This window comes from Crocuta crocuta, unplaced genomic scaffold, assembly GCF_008692635.1.
Source record: "Crocuta crocuta isolate KB4526 unplaced genomic scaffold, BGI_CrCroc_1.0 scaffold147, whole genome shotgun sequence".
NCBI classification, from domain to species: Eukaryota; Metazoa; Chordata; class Mammalia; order Carnivora; family Hyaenidae; genus Crocuta; species Crocuta crocuta.
The window spans coordinates 3,976,811-3,996,682 of NW_027532594.1; the positions used below are offsets into that span (position 1 = coordinate 3,976,811).

A 19,872-nucleotide genomic window follows, 5' to 3' on the forward strand; every position below is an offset into this window, starting at 1 on the left:
TCCTGCACTAAGGGTCCCTCTGAAAGTCTTTTGAGGAATGATGTGCTGCCCTGCATGCCTTGTGATGGAGAGGCTGGTGGTGGCAGTGCCCAAGGACTGTGGGCAGCAGACTCTGGAAGGGCCTTGGTTATAACCTCTTTTACAGGCTTAAAGCCCCCCAAGCAACATACAGATAATGATGTTGGTGGGGAAAAGGCAAGATTTGGCAAGTTGTCGTTTTATACCCTGTGGCCTTTAAGTGAATCGCACAAAGATCCTCATGACCCTTCTCTAAAAAGATGATGGCGATAGTGTTGATGATGAGGATGGTGAGGGCGGTGACGGCTGACGAGAACGGTGAGGACGGCAATGACGGTGAGGATGGTGATGGCAGCTAAGACTTAGGTTGACAGACACTGTTGGCTGTTCACGTAAATGTCATGATGACTCTAACATCTAATGCTTGCTTGCTACTTTAATATTTATTATAAAAGGTTCTGTCCATTGAACCCACCTCCAGTGAAGCAATACAATTATAGCTGGTTGTTACTTCTGCCTGTCATTTATGCCCAGATAAAGCAATTGAAGAAATTGGAATAAGTCAGCTGGTTGCAGAACAAACTTTCTGCATTCATCCAACCTCTGAAACAACTGCTGGGACTTTTGAACAAAGAAGAAAAACTCATAGTGGCAACTCATGCCACTGTGGGTGGCATACGACTTTTAAAAAATTCTTCTTGGGGGCGCCTGGGTGGCTTAGTCGGTTAAGCGTCCAACTTTCGCTTAGGTCATGATCTCGCGGTTCGTGGGTTCGAGCCCCGCGTCGGGCTCTGTGCTGACTGCCAGCTCAGAGCCTGGAGCCTGTTTCAGTCTGTGACTCCCTCTCTCTCTGACCCTCCCCTGCTCACACTGTCTCTCTCTCTCTCCTAGAAATAAATAAATAAATAAACATTTAAAAAAAATAAAAAAATTCTTCTTGGTAAGGGAATAAATTATCAGTAGGAATATCTTTGAGTTAGCATTCTGAAATTTCTATGTCATTGCCTAATATAAAGGGAAAAAATCTAGACTAGGAATGGGAGTCACATATGATTTTAGGGGGCTCCTAAAACAGAAATGAGCCCAGGGACTAGAAACGTCCTTTGGTGTGATGCAGGGCCCATTGTCAGTGCCTCTCCCATGTGTGGAATGAGGAGTTCCCTGTGTGCCCCAGTGCATCCAGGCTTTTCTCTGGCAACGCATTTGTCTTTGCCATTGCTAGTTTTTGTTGTTGCTGTTGTTGTGTTGTGTTATGTTTGTTTTTTTTTTAATGTTTATTTATTTAGAGAGAGAGAGAGTAAGAAAACATGAGAAGGGGAGGGGCAAAGAGAGAAGGAGGGAGAGAACCTCAAGTAAGCTCCACATTATCAGCACAGAGCCCGGCATGGGGCTCAATCTCACCAACCGTGAGATCATGATCTGAGCTGACAACAAGAGTCAGAGGCTTAAATGACTGAGCCACCCAGGCGCCGTTGCTATGTTTTGTTTTTTAAGTGGACAAAACAAAACAGAATGCTCCTATTTTGGTTTCTAATACCATTCTTCAATAAAAGAAACAAGGACTCCTTGGAGAAATGGCTGATTCTAGGACAAGGGCAGGAAATATACAAGATGAGCGTGGGGCATCTTGTCCCAGAAAGTAAAGTCAGAAAGTACTGCACACACACAAACACACACACACACACACACACACACACACACACACACACACTAATGAGGGCAGGTCATAGGACATAGGAGTCAATCAAAAGAGCTTCTAATGCCCAAATCTAGAACAATATGAGCAATACATAAAGAATGGGTAATGGATTATAATTCAAAGTATACAATAAATATCCATGACTCCATACTGGCGTAAATGAATGATTGACTAGAGAGATACATGGAGGAGAATAGATAAGCCTCCTCTGCATTGATATTCAAAATGATTTGTGGAGTATAACTTCCCACTCCTTAAGTGTGTGCTGCACATAGTGACTTCCTTCCAAAGAGGACGGTATGGAAATGCAGAAAAAGTAACTTTACAGTGGAGAAACCTGTCAAACATCACCTCAGGCAGGTGATCAAGGTCACCATTGACAGTGATAAGCCATGTTGACAGTATGCATCCTCCATATGGCACGGTGGGAATAGCACCTTACCCTTGGAATCTTCTTCCCAGAGACCCATGACTCCAGTCTAATCATTAGTAAAATATCAGACAAACCCAAGTTATAGAACATTTTACAAAACACTTGACCAATACTCCTAAACTGCCAATGTCATCAAAAACAAGGAAAGTCTGAGAAACTTTTACAGCCCAGAGGAACCTAAGGAGACATGACAACAAAATGTTAATGGGATATCCTGGATAAATCCTGGAACAGAAGAGGGGAACACTAATGAATCTGAATAAAATATGGTCATTATTTAATAATGGTATATTATAATTGGCTCACTACTTGTGACAAATGTATCATAGTAATATAAAATGTTAACAATAGAGGAAACTAGGTATGGGGTATATGAGAATTCTCTGTTTTATCTTTGCAACTCTCCTGTAAATCCAAAGCTGTTCCAAAAATATAGTTTATTTGTAAAATATTAAAAACAGATTCTGGCAGGATAAACTGGGTAAAATGGAGAGGAAGAAGGGAGGAGAAGCCTCTTTCTTGGAAGCATAAGACTGGAGGAAGATTAGGTGCCCAGGATGCCGTGCTCTGACATATTGGAGCTAATCCTTGACCTTCAAAGACAGCAGTCCTGTACAGAGGCTGGCAAAGTTGGCACCTTTACCTGAAATTCAAAACCCCAATCAAATGGGTGTGGTGACTCCTCATCCAAGGCGTGGTTGCCAGTGGCTGCTGGAGGGGCTGTGCCTTGCCGGGGTAGAACATTGTGGTGGGTGAAGCAGAGGAGTAAGGAGTTGGCCCCTGCCAGCTGGAATCTCCACCAAAGGGGGCTGGGGAATCTGGGAGCAGTTCATCTTTCTTTTCCATTTACAGATCCAAAATAAGGGCCTGGAGAGTTTCTTGCTCCAGCTGTCTTTCAGGGAAGACCTTCTCTAAGACATTTGCTAGAGAATCACTGGAAAGAGTTGCGGGAGGGGAGGATTTGTTTGCAAACTGAGATGTGTGGCCAGGGGACACTAATGGAGGAAGGGTCAGTTGATGTAAAATTTGAAGGATTTTTCTAGAACTATGGAAGTGTGGAGGAAACAAAAATACCAAGTAAGCAACATTTCATAGATTGACAGCAAGAGGTTGGTAATCCGAGAACAGAGAATGTGGTTAGGGGACTATGAAGATGTGTAGAGAATGCCTGCACATCAGCAGAGATGAACCAACAAAATAAAATTTATTTTTTAAAATAAATTTTATTATTTTCATTTTTTAATGTTTTATTTATTTCTGAGAGAGAGAGAGAGAGAGAGAGAGAGCGTGAGCAGGGGAGGGCCAGAGAGAGAGAGAGAGAGACACGGAATCTGAAGCAGGCTCCAGGCTCTGAGCTAGCTGCCAGCACAGAGCCCGACGCGGGGCTCGAACCCATGAACCGCAAGATCATGACCTGAGCCAAAGTCAGACGCTTAACCAATTGAGCCACCCAGGCGCTCCCAAAATGAAATTTAAAAATAAGTTTAGGGTGACTGTGGGCACCTACATTGGAATATGCGCTCAAAGTCCAGCTCAGCCACTCACCAACCCTGTCTTAAATCTTGTCACTTAGGGTTTTGGAGCCTGTCCTTCCTCATCTGTGTGAGGATATCAATACCTCCTCACAGGGATGTGATAAGGTTTAAATGTAAATAAACATTTAGCATAGGGCTAATGCAAAGTAGAACTTCATAACCATTCATTGTCACTATTGCTGATGGTATGGAGAAAAAGGGCATGATGAGAAGGAGAGTGCCCACATTTCCTCACCCATGAAGTGGACACAGAACAGGCATGATTTCAGTCATCAACTACATATTGCTGATGCCCTGCAGGAGAGCGGCCTGAGCACAGGGCTCAGAGTCAGGTCCGGGATTCGAATCCTGAGTCTGCCGCCAGCTCACGTGGGTCTCTGAGCAACTCATCCAGTGCTTCCTGGCTTCATCTTCCAAAGCCATTAGATGGAATAGATTGTTGATTTCTAAACTCTCTTCTAATCCATAACGCGTATATACCCTGCATTAGATTACTTCTGAATACATTACAGAATTTGAGACAAAAAGCGGTGTCAGTGCCATCTTTTGAATGTTGATTAGAAGCAATGTGGTATCCTAAATTTCTTTGTAATTCTATTTCCAGAAATAAAGAAAACTACGTTATTCGGATCAACTGAAAACAACCACAAGTAATGGATAAAATGTAAGATTAATGAAAGTACAGGGGAGCTGACAATGTATAAAGGATTATCAGGCCAAGATATAAGTGAAATCTAGGCCTCAGGAATTGCTACATTGCTACGGAGCTCAGGGCTCAGCCAAAGGGCTACAACCTCAGGGTAAAAATGAGCCAGATGTAAACTCGTCCCACCTTACCCCCACCCTCACCTGACAATAAGGAAAGCTGCCTTAATGAGGGGAGTGTGCAGAATCTCTGAAAAGATACTGCCACAAGCTGGATAGTAATTCAATAGAAAACAGAGTGTTAACTTTCCGTGAGTAGAAAAAAATTTAAATACTTAGGAAACATCCAAAAGAAGGCAGGAAAGATGGGTAAAAGGAGCATAGAATGAATGAGATAAATAGAACACTCAAAATAAGATATACATTTAAACCCAAACTTATCAGTAATTTCTTTAAACATAAATGGACTAAATGCCTAGTTAAAAGACAAAGATTATTATACTGGATGTTAGGGGTTGACATACTGATGTCCCCCAAAATGATATTGAAACCCTAACTCTCGGGACCTGTGAATGTGACCGTATTTGGAAATGAGGTATGTGCTGATGATCAGTTAAAATGCAGTCATTAGGGCAGGCCCTAATCCAAAATGATTGTATCCTTGTAAAAGGGAAAATTTGGACAGAGACAGTCAAGTGCAGAGGGAAGACAATGTGAAGACACAGAAAGAACACCTACTATGAGCCAAGGTGTAGGTCTTGATCTTGGGTTTCTAACCTCCAGAACTGTGAGACACTAAATATCTATTGTTTAAGCCACACAGTTTGTTGTACTTTGTGACAGCGGCCCTAGGAAACTAATATACCAGATTTTTTAAATATCATGTTCCGCCTCCCTTCCTTCCCCTCTCCTGCCCTATCTGAGGATAACTTTGTTCGTGTCGCTGCCATAGCTTTTCTTGGGTGCACATTTCTCCTTCGGACTCACCCTCTTTCTCCACATAAGAGGAGAAAGGTTCTGATGTGATGTTGCGGGAGCAGAATTAGGGAGAACTAAAATGCCTCACTGTGTTTCACCTCAGACTTTAGTCTAAAAACTTGCCTGTTGGAAATGCAGCTCAGCTCCAACAACAAGAAGTTTGTAGCCAATGACCTAATTCCATTCCTAGGAGTCAGCCTGTTTCTGGTTACCCGTACATTCTTCTCCCTGCACTGGGAGGAAAGATGGAACACCTAAGCGATGGAGGGGCCAGTATCCTTTGGCCTGGAGGCCTGCTTCGGCAACACGCCCCTTTAGTTAAATCTGAGATCCTAGCTAAGCTATCTTGGAGCTTCTCTAAGAAAATAAAAGTACCCGAATACAATAAACTGCCTACATCACAATGAAGAAAGAAGGGGATTCTTGAAGGTGGGAGGGAAATGCGCTGCTCTCTCGGGCCTTTCAGAGGTGCAGTCATGGTGGGGATAGGGTAAGGGCGCTGGAGCTTTCTCCCACCATCTCTGTGCTGGGTTTGGATTCTTCACTGGTACCAGGGAGCCACTGAAACTGGTGAAGAGCAGAGGTGAGTGGGGTGGGTGGCTGCTGCTTTGCTGAGGGCAGGGCAGAATGGCTTAATTTCCTCCTGATAGAGGGAAGCTGAGAGAGGAGATGATGAATCTGGTACTCCATGGGCACCAGGAGAGAGAAGAAAGAAAAGGGAAACCAAACCAAAACAAAACGAAACAAAAGACACCAGATAAGAGGATATCCAGAAGAATGCATCTATTTGTGAGAATTATTTAATGGGACACTGCCTGCTACGTCCTCTGACCCCAACAATCTTTCGTAGAGACCGTACATTTCAAGGAGCGTTTAGTGTTGTTGGGTTCCTTACAGAAACTGGTGAGGAGGCCAAGTTCTATGCATCAGCAGGTGTGGGGGTGGCCTTGCAAGTGAGAGAGGAAACATGGCACATCCAGTTACCGGCATCATGTGTGTAGCAGCGCTCAGAGCAGTGGGAAGCTGGAGCTGGCTTGTACACAAAGGATTACTAACATTTTCAGGAATATTGCAAGTTGTTTGTTAAACACGGTGGTTATTAAACATTAAAGTATCTATGCTTCCAGAGTATTAATTTAAAATACATTAAAAACAAGGTAATAGATACTCAAAACTCATCACTGTCTAATTATTTTATTATTGCGCCCGCACAGATGTACAGATGCAGGAGTGCAGTACTGCACACACTTACTAATATCATGTCTGAGGATGTCATCTGGACACCTTGAAACTGGCCATGTTGGCAATATCTACACCTTGGAAACTGGCGAATGCTATGAATTATGGCTGGCTTTACTCTTTTGTTGACTTACAGACTTAAGAAAGTGATAGAGAACATTTTAAAACACAAATTAAACTTAAAAGTGTGCCTTCTTTGTAGCTGGGACACTGTAAATAGCACAACAAACGGAACTTTTTGTTTTGACAAACTATCATCCATCCACGATAAATTCGTGAAGAAGTTTATCCCATTCTAACAAAAGAGCAGAATTCCAACATGCAACTTCCCTGTTTACATTTCTCTTACTTCTTAACGTAATTGGAAACATGGACTAGCATTCATGCCCGAGTTACACTCAGAGCGCTGGTGGGGAATCATTAACCAGCACGCCCGGGCCTCACGCCCACCACAGCGCCGTCAACCTTGGCCCTGGCTCCAGCACCGGGGTTGGGGCTGGAGGGTAACAGAAAACCACAGGAGAGATGGTCCCTGCCCTAGGGGCTGCTTGTTTGTGCTTGTGTAATCATTTTCCTCCACGGGGCACAAGTGCAGCACTGAGCCCACCATCAGGAAGGGGGACCGTGAAGATAGGGACAGGAAGGGTTATTCATATCTCTTCTTGCCTTGCACACTACTATGCTACATTTGGTGTTCCGACATAGGCTCTAAGACAACACAAGTTCCGGACAATCAAAGAATCATCGAAGCCGTTTTGACAGTTTCAATGAAAACACATTTCAGAAAGAGACTTTAAACAAGTGTTGAAACAAACAAAACACTTCCCACTTAAGTTTGAACATTCTCTCACTTGAGATTTTTGTGAATTTGACCTCCTTGTTACACAATGCCAAGAACACATACTCTTTTGGGGGTAGGGAAGTAGGAAGAAAAGGATGACAATAAAAAAGAGAATAAAACCTAATGTTGTGGGGCACCTGGCTGGCTCAGTCGGTTGAGCATCTGACTCTTGATTTCAGCTCAGGTCCTGATCCCAGGGTCTTGAGTTTGAGCCCCATGTGCAGAGCCCACCTGGGATTCTCTCTCTCCCCCTCTATCTCTGCCTCTCCCCCACTTGTGCAAGTGTGCTCTCTCTCTCTCTAAAAATAAATAAACTTTAAAAAAACTAGGTTCTGACCAGTGACATGCAAGTGTAAGGAGTGTGTGCAGCCTTGAATATTGAGTCCTTAAAGGGGAAAGACATGCCTCTACTACCACGGTCCCCCATTTGGCTGGCTAGACTAGCAGGGTAAAGGGAACTGGAGGGACCATTTTATAGCATGAGGTAGGGACTTTGTATTAAGAGGAGCAGAGTGACAATAGAGCAGGAGACTGGGTCCCCAACACCACGGAGGCATCATATCATCCTCAGATGGGCTTCCCAGACTTTAACATAAGAAAGAAGTTAGCTTCCATTTTCTTTAAGCCACTGTTGTTTGGCCTTGGTTACAGCAGCCGGATTTGTATTCTCAATGACACAATTACCAATATTTCAGAACATGTTAACCATTTGTTTTTAATATTTTAGAGATGATCTTCTTTCTAAACATGTTACACTTTCCTAAGCTCATTAAACAGAGCAGACAGGACATAATTCATTCTTTTGGAAAGAGTAAATGGGAAAGCGTAATTACTATTCTGAACAATAACACAAAGAGATTGCCAAGGTCTAGAAGACTTCTGGCCCGACAGTAAGCAGCCTCAGGCTGTGGGACTTGGTTCACTCATACCCAATTCCTGCAGTTTTTCTAACTCCCCTCACTTATCAGGGTTCAAATATGAAAATATTCACAAAATGCTTTGGTCCAGAGCCTCAGAAGCACAGAAGTGCTCAATAAATGTTGTATATGACTATTCTTGCTATAAGTATTAATTATGATGGTAATGATGATGATGCATAGGGGACAAGCAGCTATTTTTACAACCCAACACTTTTTTCTTCCTGCTTAAATCATAATCTCAATCATAAAGACACAAAAGCTGGAAGTCTCACTGTTCGCTGACGGTACAATCAGCTGCCTGTACAGAATAGAGGCTGAGTTTCTCCTTGATGCAGACTCTCTTTATCTCTTTAAAAGAGACCTTAATGGTCTTTTTAGTCACAAAATATAAGGAAAATCTATCTTTGACCTTGGTTGTCTCTGAACTAAACCAATAGCAGATGCTTCAAACTGAGATGTAAATTCTGTTTGATAGTGAAGAAGGCTGTTTTCAGGCAGTCGGCGTATGGCTCTTCAGAGAAAATATGATGTTAAGAGGTTTTTGCTTCCTTTGACTGGGGTGTGAAGGAGGCTGTAAGGCCATAAAATGATGCTCTTCTGGCAGTGAGCATGCCCCAGCAATGTGGCTGCAGGCCTGGGCCAAGAGACATGGGCAGATGGGCCCTGGGAGGAGGCGTGACCTATGAACTCTGGAGCACTGACATCTGACTACCCATTGAATTCTTCCTTTTCTGCTTTTAATTCACTGATATTATTCTCAAGACCCAGAGAAGGGGTTAAATATCACAGCCCATGTTAGCTGTGCTTGGGTCTTAAAGGGAGATCTTGTGCACATTCTTGGACCAGAGAGAGTCTCCACCTGTGCCAGAGCACAGAGGTGATCGACAGTGCAGTTTGGGAGATTGCCAGGCAAGAAGTGACAAATGTCAACAAGTATATATCTGTGATGCAGTCAGCACAACAGGCATCCTCAAGACTCAGGAGCCTTCCAAAGACTCAAACACAGATTATTTCATTACGACAGTATTGTTCGGATGAATGTACCATAATGACGTTATTGAAATAACAAATTTGTTCTTTACTATTTTATACTACTGATAATGTTCTTGTATTTTTACTGTTCTGCATCATTAATAAAACATCACTTAATTATAACAATAATTATTATACTTTCAGTACCCAGCTATGTGTGCAGTCTTCTTCCCCAAAATGTCTTCCCCTTTAAATCTAAGACTATTAAATCGCTATAATCAAGCTTGTAAGAAATGCATACACAATAAAGGTAAATAGACTCTGAAGGAGGACTTGGAAGCATTTTCCTAACAATAAAATACATGATCTTTAAGGGTAGACCAAGTAATATCTTATTTCGCTTGCTCAGGGTTTCTTTTTTAACAACTTCTGGCTCCCCAACTGTATCTCGGATAGTTAAAATTGCCAAATTAGTGGCCATTTGGTAAATGGAACAAAACTGTAGTTTCCTCACTGGCTTCTCCACAATTAAAACCTTTTTGATTAGTAGTAAAATGGGACTTCTGGGTCTAAGAAGTTGTCAAAATAAAACTGGAGAGACTTAATAGGTTGCCAAATTGATTTTGCGAAGTAAGGACATTTTTTAAATGACCAAATCCTTACGACATACAATTAAATAAAAGAAAACAAACTCTAACACCAAAAGAGTAAGAAGCAGATATTTCAGAACAAAGGATGATCCTTTGGGTGGAATTATTTTAGCTTTATGAAGATCCGCACACTGTTCTTAGGTTTCTCGTGTCATCACGAGGGAGTTAGCACTCCTACAGACAGGCACCTGATTTGGCACCGTTCTCTAACACTTGGGGAGCTGTTTGGGATGTTGGCCTAAAATAATTCCCACACGGTTCCCACAGTCCACATGGAAGGTAGACCCAAGGAAGAGCTGTGGCATGTTGCCCCTGGCCAAGAAGCTCTGTGAGGCATGGACGTGGGACCTGCCTGCCCTGTGCAAGGCCCACATTGTCAGCTAACTATTCCAAAAGCTTTCTTCCTGCCCGGAGGTGTCTCTGAGTGTTAGGAGCCCTGAAAACTACCCCTTTTAGGAGACAGGAAAATTGCCAAGTCGGGCTCATTCCATGGACTGAATTTCCATTTTTCCTGGCCCTAGAAATGCTGTGTCTGTTGGTAATTTTCATTCTTGGGTCACAGCTCCCAGGGGAGTAAGAGAAAGGCCAAATAGGAGAGAGAAGTTTTCAGTGTGTTTCTTCAGATCCTGGACTTGCTCCCTGGCTCTATCAACAGAAGGGCTGCCCTGCTCCAGCCTTCCAGATGCAGTTCCCAGACCGCAGCAATGGTGCAGGTAGCCGAGCTGGGAGGGCCTGCCCTGTGCCGGACACAGACACAGCTCTGACGCTGAGGTGTCCATGAGAAAGAGGAGGCTCTCTTTTTAGAAAAGTAACCGGTGACAGAAGACTTTACTTCATGAGATGGCTGAGTAAAAGCTCCTTTTATTAAAACCCATGACCCCCAAACAACTTTGAGTCTCCTTCCCCCCACCTCCCATTTTTATCTTCCAGCAGTTGGAAGAACTGCAGAGAACCAAAGGGATAAAGGTTGAATTCGTTACCGATTCTTCCGGAAGCTTTGTCTTTCCGCTGACCTGAAATAATTTCCATACATTTTCCTAAATATATGGGAGTTAATTGCCAATTTGCATTTTGTTTGAGTATTCAGATCTCAAGATGGAAACATAAGCTCTTTATTTCAAGAAAATAAATGAAGGAAAACTTCTGAAGCTCATTTTCTAATGCCCGAAAGGCTCGTGGAGAACGAACTCAATAGTCTTTCTTCTCTACTAGCCTCTTCAAAAACATCTTGGAGGAGAAGCTCTCCCTCCTCCGGTTCAGATTGCTTTATGTGATTGCAATTACATCAGAGAATTTCTTTTCCACCCCCTGCCACTCCAAACTGTTAATTCTTCAAAGGGTCACGGGATTTTAATTCTGCCTGATATGCTTCCTTGGAGCCAAACTTGACGTCAGCACTTTTTTATAAGCAGGAAACTATGAATTAACACTCTGAATTTTCATGATGAGTCCCCCTTGTTTAGGCTTTGTTTGGGAAAACTCCTCTATGTCCTTTGACACTAGGCTGCACGCATTATTAATGTAAATGTTTCAGGAACATCATCTGCTTTTACTAAAATAAATGACGAAGGAGTTCTGGAAAGTGGCTTTGAGCGCCGCCCTAGTAGGCACAGTGAGGGGAAAATTCAGTGTCGGAAACACTAATTTAGATGCAAGGCTTAAAATGTGTGTTTAGCCATGACCCTAAAATCTGCTCGCCTTACAACTTTCCCCATCTGGTGCAATTTGCTTTCTCCACTTGTACAAATGCACACGACAGGGACAGCATGCAATGTGTGCCCTGTTGGAACAATGAGGCCTTGTCTGTCACATACTGCATTGAGAGAAACTTACTTCTCATCCTGTCATTACCTGCCCGCCTTTCCCTCACATTCTGCAGTGGGGCTCTGCCCAAGCAGCCGTGCCCCAGCCCAACGTCACTGTGGAGAAAGGAGATGATGGAGCCGTACCTTGTACCCAGGCTTCCGCCCTCTTTTCTTTGGGATCTTCACTGCTGGCAAAGAACCAGCTGAAGCAGAATAAAGGTTATGCACTGCCATCTTCATAGGTGTCGAGTGCAGTGGGGGTCGGCCTCGCTTTCTCCCCGGGATCCTCTGAGACTGCATGTCTGCTGGTGCCAGTCTTACAGAAGGAAGTGACAAATCACTCACAGGCAGAAGAGGTGCTAAGAATTAGTCCAGACACAAAGCAAAACAAAAACAGAAGGGTTTGGTTGGTTTGCAAGGCAAACATGTATCCCATTTGGTGTTTTTGGCCATACCTATCCTTTATTGGAGGGGCAGACCAAATACGAGAGAGCCAGGCACCACTAGGAGTTTTTATAGTGCCGGTGGGCTTCTGGAATCATTTCAAGGAGAGCAAATTTCCACAGGGCTATAATGAAGTAGGGAAGATACTGTCTAGGTGGAGAGGACAATAGATTCCCAGCTCCAAATGTAACTGATAGTGTCACCAGCAACAAGATGACTTTATCAATGTGTTCAACCTTGAAGTGATACAACAATAGTATTAGATAAATACAACTATTCCCTCCCGTACACTTCTGTCCCTTTGGTTGGGTTATAAATTGTTATGACCTTTATTTTTCCCATGAAAGAAATGTAACAATACAAATCAATTGTATTAAAGTTATGTCCCTTGGTTAAAATGTGGATAGAGATTTACCTACAGAGATGTGCATTTTAGCATGATTTAGAATTGCAAAAATAAAATGGTTGGAGCCCAAATAACAAGCAATAGAAGAATAGTTAACATATCTACAGAATAAAACAATCACCTGGTCAAAGGCCTTTAATAATATTATTTCAATAACATGAGGTTGAGTAAAAAAGCATCTCATAAATTGCACGTAAAAATGATCTCCACTATGCAAAACTTTAGGTGGTGAAAAGATAAAAGGAAATATGGTAAAATAACATCAATGACAAAGATAGTGGAGCTGTTGGTAATTGTTCACTATGGACACATCCTTTCTCCCAGACACCCCACATGCTATATATTCGTAGCATTAAAAATATTAATGACAGGGATGCTGTCTGACTTCAGCTCAGGTTATGATCTCATGGTTCATGAGCTCGAGCCTCACATCAGCCTCTGCACTGACAACTCGGAGCCTGCTTGAAATTCTCTCTTTTCCTGTTGTTGCCCCTCCCCCCTCTCAAAATAAACAAAACTTAAAAACAATACTAATGACAAGTTCCTTCAAGTAGAGTTGTCTAAATCTTGTAGTAAGAAGTAGTTGATCAACTCCAACCCAGAGAGCTCAGTGGTATCATTAGCTCACGGGTCAGATTCCCTTGGATGTTCAGAAATTTAATAAGTCAAACAGAACTTTAGAGTCTAACTCAGGGATGATGTTAGGTAACAAAACTCACTTCTGAGGATTATGGTAGCCAACAGTGGAAATAAGAAGCTTTTGTTCAAAAGGCTGCAGGAAAAATTAGGAAAGATGATGGAAGCAGTCCCTACTCCCTGGTCTGGGCAGCATTGTAGGAACAAGATTGCTTTGCTCAGGAAGGAATATATCAAATAGTGGATATTTGCTATCCTAAAAGGTGATGGGAAATTTGGGGCATGTTTTACAAATGTCTGTTCACTTTGTTAATTCTCTGAATATTAATGCTATTCCCTCAACAATATTGATTGCTCTTAGAAATATCATACTTAGCACATAGAATTTTAAAGCATAAATTTGTTTAATGTTAGGTATTTCAGGTAGATAGACAAGCTGTTGAGGATGTCAATTTTCCTTGTTTTTGTGTAAGAAAAGTATCTTGTCTCATTGATTCCGAAATGCATACTTTTTTACACATTAACATCTCTGAAGTCTCAATGCACCCTAAAAGCACTGTAAGCACATCAGAATTCCATAAGGAGCAATTTTTCTTTCCGGTGGTACATGAAAAAATGAGGTGTGATATTATCAAGGGCATCTTGGGGCACCTGGGTGGCTTGGTCAGTTGGGTGGCCGGCTTTGGCTCAAATCATGCTCTCGCCATTTGTGAGTTTGAGCCCCGTTTCGGACCCTGGGCTGACAGCTCAGAGCCTGAGGCCTGCTTCGGATTCTGTGTCTCCCTCTCTCTCTGCCCCTCCCTTGCTCATGCTCTGTCTCTCTCTCTCTCTCTCTCTCTCTCTCTCTCAAGAATAAATGCATATTTTTTAAAAAGGGCATCTTACAGTCAATGAATTATAATCAATGAAGACAAACCCATCAACATGTGAACAAAGGGAATCATTCCATTTCTAGACTTAGTGTCAGCATTCCCCAGTGCCAACAAGTATCCCCAAACACTCATTTTCAAAAAAGAGGCTTCCCAAAACATTGAAAACCCACCAAAATTTATTCAATAAGATCTTTGCTGTGTAGAACTTGATCTGAGTCCCATTTTGAGCTATCATGATTAAATTTCTGATTCTTAATTTTTAGTTTAACTTTACAGATTTTGGAAACAGGATTTCTTTTTCTAGTCTAGGACAAGGTATTCTACCTTTCTACCTTGCCTCTAGTGATGAGGTCAGCGATGTATCTAACATTAAAATCAAAAGTCAATAAGAGAAAACCCAGGTCCAAAGAAGGCATGGAATCTGTTTCCTCCTGTTTTTGAAGGTTCAATTGGCTGCATTCCTTCCCTGGTGAATTGTGATTTTCTGCTAACTTAGACACTCCCTCACAAAAGTCTTCTCGCTGAATAGGTTTTGAAAAGTAAAGGAAGGGTAACTAATTAGCACATTATCCTAAGAATTTGTATCACTCAAAATTATGCTGAACTATCCCCAAATTTCTCAGTATGTTAGAAAAAAGCATTTCTAGAGAAAAGCCATCTTTTAAACTAAGCTTTTCTATTATTCTAATTCTCCTTCTCTACTGTGAGGAAAAAACAGGACTTATGCAACTTGCCACCTCCTTACTTCTACAGAAGTGCATCTATCTTAGGGTATGAAGGACCTTTCCTGAAAACTGAATCTGAGTAATGAATTTCATGCTAGTGGAGCAACAATGAACTATTACTATTTTTTTATTTTTTAATGTTTTTATTTCTTTTTAAGACAGACAGACAGAACGTGGGCAGAGGAGGGGTAGAGAGAGAGAGAGGGAGACGCAGAGTCTGACGCAGGCTTCAGGCTCCGAGCTATCAGCACAGAGCCTGACGCAGGGCTCGAACTCGCAGACTGAGATTATGACCTGACACAAACTTGGACACTTAACTGACTGGCCACATAGGTCCCTTACAGTGAACTATTATTGGTGGCATATGAGACACTGCAGTAATTGGAGAAACACTTGGAGATGGTTTATCCACTGATCAAGAAGATACTATTTTCCTTCTCACAAATCAATACAATATAAATATACAAGTAAATGCAATTTTAAGTAACAAGACTTTTAAAAACGGAAGAGTTTATTTTAATTATGGGGGATTTTCTGAAAGTCTCCTTGGAATAATTTTAAAGAGTTAGAGGAAAACACTTACAAAGTGGTATTTTAAAAACAGACCCAGACACTCTGGAAATGATGGTAACAATAGTTCAGGGTCCCCAAATATTTCCTTTTCCAAAACTAAGACATGAATCAAAAAAAAAAAGTTATAATAACAAATGCTGAATACTTAATATTGGAAATAAGGAAAGGTCTTGGAATGCAGTAGATATAAGGCAGACGGGATTTTTTTTTTTTTTTTTTAGGGAGGACCTAACTGTGGAAGATAGACAATGACAATTTATCAGATGTTTAATGAAAAGATCAAAACTAATAGAAAAGGGGAGCCCTGGGTGGCTCAGTTAGTTGAACCTCCAACTCCTGATTTTGGCTCAGGTCATGATCTCATGGTTGGTGAGATTGAGCCCCACATTGGGCCCTATACTGACAACACAGAGCCTACTTGGGATTCTCTCTCTCTCTTTGCCCCTCCACTGCTCACATTCTCTGCCTCTCTCAAAATAAATGAATAAACATTAGAAAAACACTAATAGAAAAGGAAAATACTGAATGATATATTAACAGGCTGTCTTCCATAATGAGGAGGCTCTATGTTTCTTAAGAAAATTTCCTTAAGAATAAAGAACAGCAACAAATTCTAATGAAAATAATACACTCAAAAGCAAAGAGAAAAAATCCATCAGCATTTAGGCAGAGCAAATAGCTCATTTATAATGGGAAAAATAAACAGGCTAGCTTTCTGTGATACCATGAGCCAGAAAAACAGTGGAATCATCATAGTGACTTTTTTTTCCTGAGGTGTTTATAGTTGCCCAAATTCCTCCCACCACAGGGCCTTTGCATATGTAATTCCTTTTGCCTGGAATGCTCTTTCTTCTCCCTTGGTTTACTCCTCTCATTTTTCACCAGTTAGGTCACAGAAGGTTATTCTGACCTCTCATTTGATTTCCTGAGCTTAGAGTTCCTGAGCTGTGACACAAACCCACCGCATGTACATCATCCGCCATGGAACTTGGACAAAGGAAGCAGGTGGGAACATGAAGACAAACCACCTGCTGTGCCTCTGGCCTGGGATCCATCTTTCTTCTATCATATCCACGACATTGTGGTAGGCTGACCTGTTTGCTTGCAGAGGATAAAAATCTCAGACCCTTCACAGTTCTTCATGAAATTCAATAAGTAGAAGGTCTTACATGAAGAAAATAATATTTTTTAAAAATCCTACTTATGCCCTAAAATAAGATCCTCATGGATAAAAAAATGATTATTCTGTTATTAGACAGATGGATATTTCTAACATATAATTTTCATCTAAATCACTCTATAAGTTAAGTGCAATAACATTAAAAATCCAAACAGATTTTAAGAAGGACAATGTTTCAGATTCTGTGTCTCCCTCTCTCTTTGACCCTCCCCTGCTCATGCTGTCTCTCGCACTCTCTCAGAAATAAATAAAACATTAAAAAAAAAAAAAGAAAAGAAGGACAAAACAAAGGCCAGTAGCGGAGACTTGCCCTCCTGGTTTTTAAAGTGTTTTATAAAGTATAAAAACGGCAGCAGTAAGGTACAGGGATAAGCAATCAGACTGATGGTAAAGCTAGGCCAGAAATTAAACATACATTAAGTTTCTATTTGTTTGAAATTTAGGATCATTTGTTATATCAGTGAAGGAAATCTCAATAAATGAGTTCTGGAAAACTTAGAAATAAAGAAAATTTGGGGTGCCTGGGTGGCTCAGTTAGTTAAGTGTCCGACTTTGGCTCAGGTGATGAACACATGGTAGTGAGTCCAAGCCCCACGTTGGGCTCTGTGCTGACAGCTCAGAGCCTGGAGCCTACTTCAGGTTCTGTGTCTCCCCCTCTCTCGTCCTTTTCCTGCTCATTCTCTCTCTCTCTCTCTCAAAAATAAATATTTTAAAACATTTAAAGAAATAAAGAAAAATTTAGCTATATTTGAGCAAAATTAATTTGAGAGATAGCTAAAACTAAAATAGACCTTAAAAAAAGAAACAAGAAGTACTGAAGACACAATTAAGGTCAACATTTTAATACGCTTGAAATGGAGTCAGACTTTCTAAGTATGTTGAGAAATTCAGGAAGCAGTTTGGAAATGGAAAGAGTAATAGACATGACTACATAAAACTCAAATGTTTTATACAGTAAAAGTAAAATCATGAAGAAGGGTAAAAACAAATGAAAATCTGAAAAACTATTTGCTACATATGGGACCAAAAAAAGGTTAATTACAAAAAAAAACCTCCTTTAATTTATTAAAATAAAAATAAACACTGCGATAGAAAAATGGGCAAAGGACACAGATAATTCAGAAAGGAAGGAAGGAGGGAAGGAAGGAAGGAAAGAAGGAAGGAAGGAAGGGAGGGAGGAAGGAAAGAAGGAAGGAAGGAAGGGAGGGAGGGAGGAAGGAAGGAAGTAAAAAAGGAAGGAAGGAAGAGAGAGAGGGAAAAAGAAATGGTCAATTATCAAAAGAAAAGATTCTAAACTTTACTGGCAACCTCCCTCAAAAGTACATTGAGATATCGCTTATTGTTGATCAGACTGATAAATATGAAAAAAACAATTAATAATTGATGCTAGTGAGGAGTAGAGGAACAAGGAGTCCCATTTACTGTTGGTAAGGGTGGAAACTGGCTAACCTTTCTGTAGGACAGTTTGAAAATCTCTTAAAAACTTTCACATGCACATTTCCTAAACCAGTTGTATTACTCCTAAGGATTTGTCCTAAGAAGATCACCTGAGAAGAACACAAAGATACATGGCCAAGGATATTCTTTGCACATTGTTTATAATAGTGAAACACTGAAAGCAATCAAAATGTCTATAAAAACCACTTTAGTTAAGTAAATTATTTCACATTTATAAAATGGACATTTTGTGAATAAAATATTTCACACTCATATATTATCAATTTAAATGTATTTGTATACATAGAAAATTGCATTGAAGACTACAAAATAGCATATGTGCCATGATTCTATTTATATCTTTTTTATATAGAGAGATAAGTCTGCATGTGTTAAACATAGAAAGAGGTTTTGGAAAGACTATCATCAAAAGGCTGATAATAGTTGTCTCTGGGCAGAGAGATGTTGAAAGATTTTATTTTGCTGTCTTTGTACCATCCTGCATTGTTTGAATTTCTTAAACCATAAGCAGAAAGAACACTGTAAATAGAAAAATAAACAATGAGTGAATAATTCTTATTGTCTGGAAAGTTGTTGTTGTTTTTGTTGTTGTTGTTTGGAAATTTGTGCATCTTTAGATGGCCTTTTGTTTTCTTGTTTTCTAATGATTTTGGCTCTTGAGCTACAGAACTTCACCAGCCACTGCTCTAACATCCTAAACAAACTGTGACCAAAAAAAAGGACCTTATCACCAAAAATAATGGAGAAGGTTATTTCAGAGCTAATAAGAATGTCTAAACAGATGGTGGACAGGGAGAGAAAGTGAGCTGTCAAGAGAAACAGTGCATTCCCTGGACCGTCCTTGATACCTCCTCCCTCCAAGCCCTGCCACTGAGGCACCCGGTGACAGTTAAGTTACTGCCTTCCCTCAACAACTTCCCTCATCTACAAAGACCTTAAAAGACCTCAAATGCAGCCAAAGACATCCTTTCCATAGACACATAGCCTGATACAACCAAATATATACATCACTTGAGAACTTTCAAAATCTTGCAGGTGTTATATGATACCTCTGAATTTCTCTGCTTTCAATTACGGACTTCAGCAACTTGCAGACTGCCTTAGTTCAGGTCAGATTTGGAAGCCATCATGGAGCAAAGAGCTTTAATAAACATAAAAGATTCTGTCCCTAGAGCAGCCTAATCATCAGGTCTATAAATCTTGCAGTTATACCCTATAAGCAGTTGTCAAACCCTGGCTTGACATGTTAAATGAAGTGATTTACTGCTGCTTTCCTAAATCTCTCTATTCTTATCAAAACAAGGCTTGCGTGGAATTATTACAACTGAACCAAGAGAAATTAATATCTGGTCTATGAATTTGGGGATGACATTTGACCTGTTAGCCTTGCAAACCTAATACATATAAACAAGGTCCTGGCATTTGGTGTTTCATCAAGGTAAAGAACAAAGAGTTCCCAAATCCAAAGCAGACACCAATAGCATGGGACCACTGAGTCACCTAACTTAATCCTGAGGCATCATTCATTCACTCATATATTTCTTAATTCATCCAATAAATATCTGATAAATATGTAGTGAGTGTAAAATACTGTGTTGCGCACTTGGGTTACAGATGACAGTAAATAAAGCACATCTCCTAAGATACTCACTAGGGACAGCAGGTAAATAAAGAGGCAATAATAATATATGAGATGGATAGTATGACGGAGGTTTCATGTGAAATGCTATAGGAACACCAGGGGGAAATAAATCAGTTCTTTTAGCAGAGTTGGAAGGAATGGTGGCAGGAGAAATACAAAAAGGCAACATCAGAGCTAGGGTTTTCCCAGGCAGCATACGCT

The 19,872-nt window shown here is 40.9% G+C and overlaps 1 protein-coding gene across 3 annotated transcripts in view; it reads right to left on the bottom strand.

Moving 5' to 3' along the window:
• SCML4 (Scm polycomb group protein like 4) overlaps positions 1-19,872 on the bottom strand; it is a 106,080-nt gene that overhangs the window by 41,682 nt on the left and 44,526 nt on the right. Inside the window, exon 2 of one of the 3 annotated variants that reach the window (XM_077780030.1) lies at positions 11,880-12,094. The exons of 1 other annotated variant lie outside the window; for it this stretch is intronic. In XM_077780030.1, coding sequence (XP_077636156.1) covers positions 11,880-12,035 — 156 coding nt within the window. In that variant the 5' untranslated portion in view covers positions 12,036-12,094. The remainder of the gene's footprint in view (positions 1-11,879; positions 12,095-19,872) is intronic. One more of the 3 variants, XM_077780028.1, reaches the window with a different exon arrangement.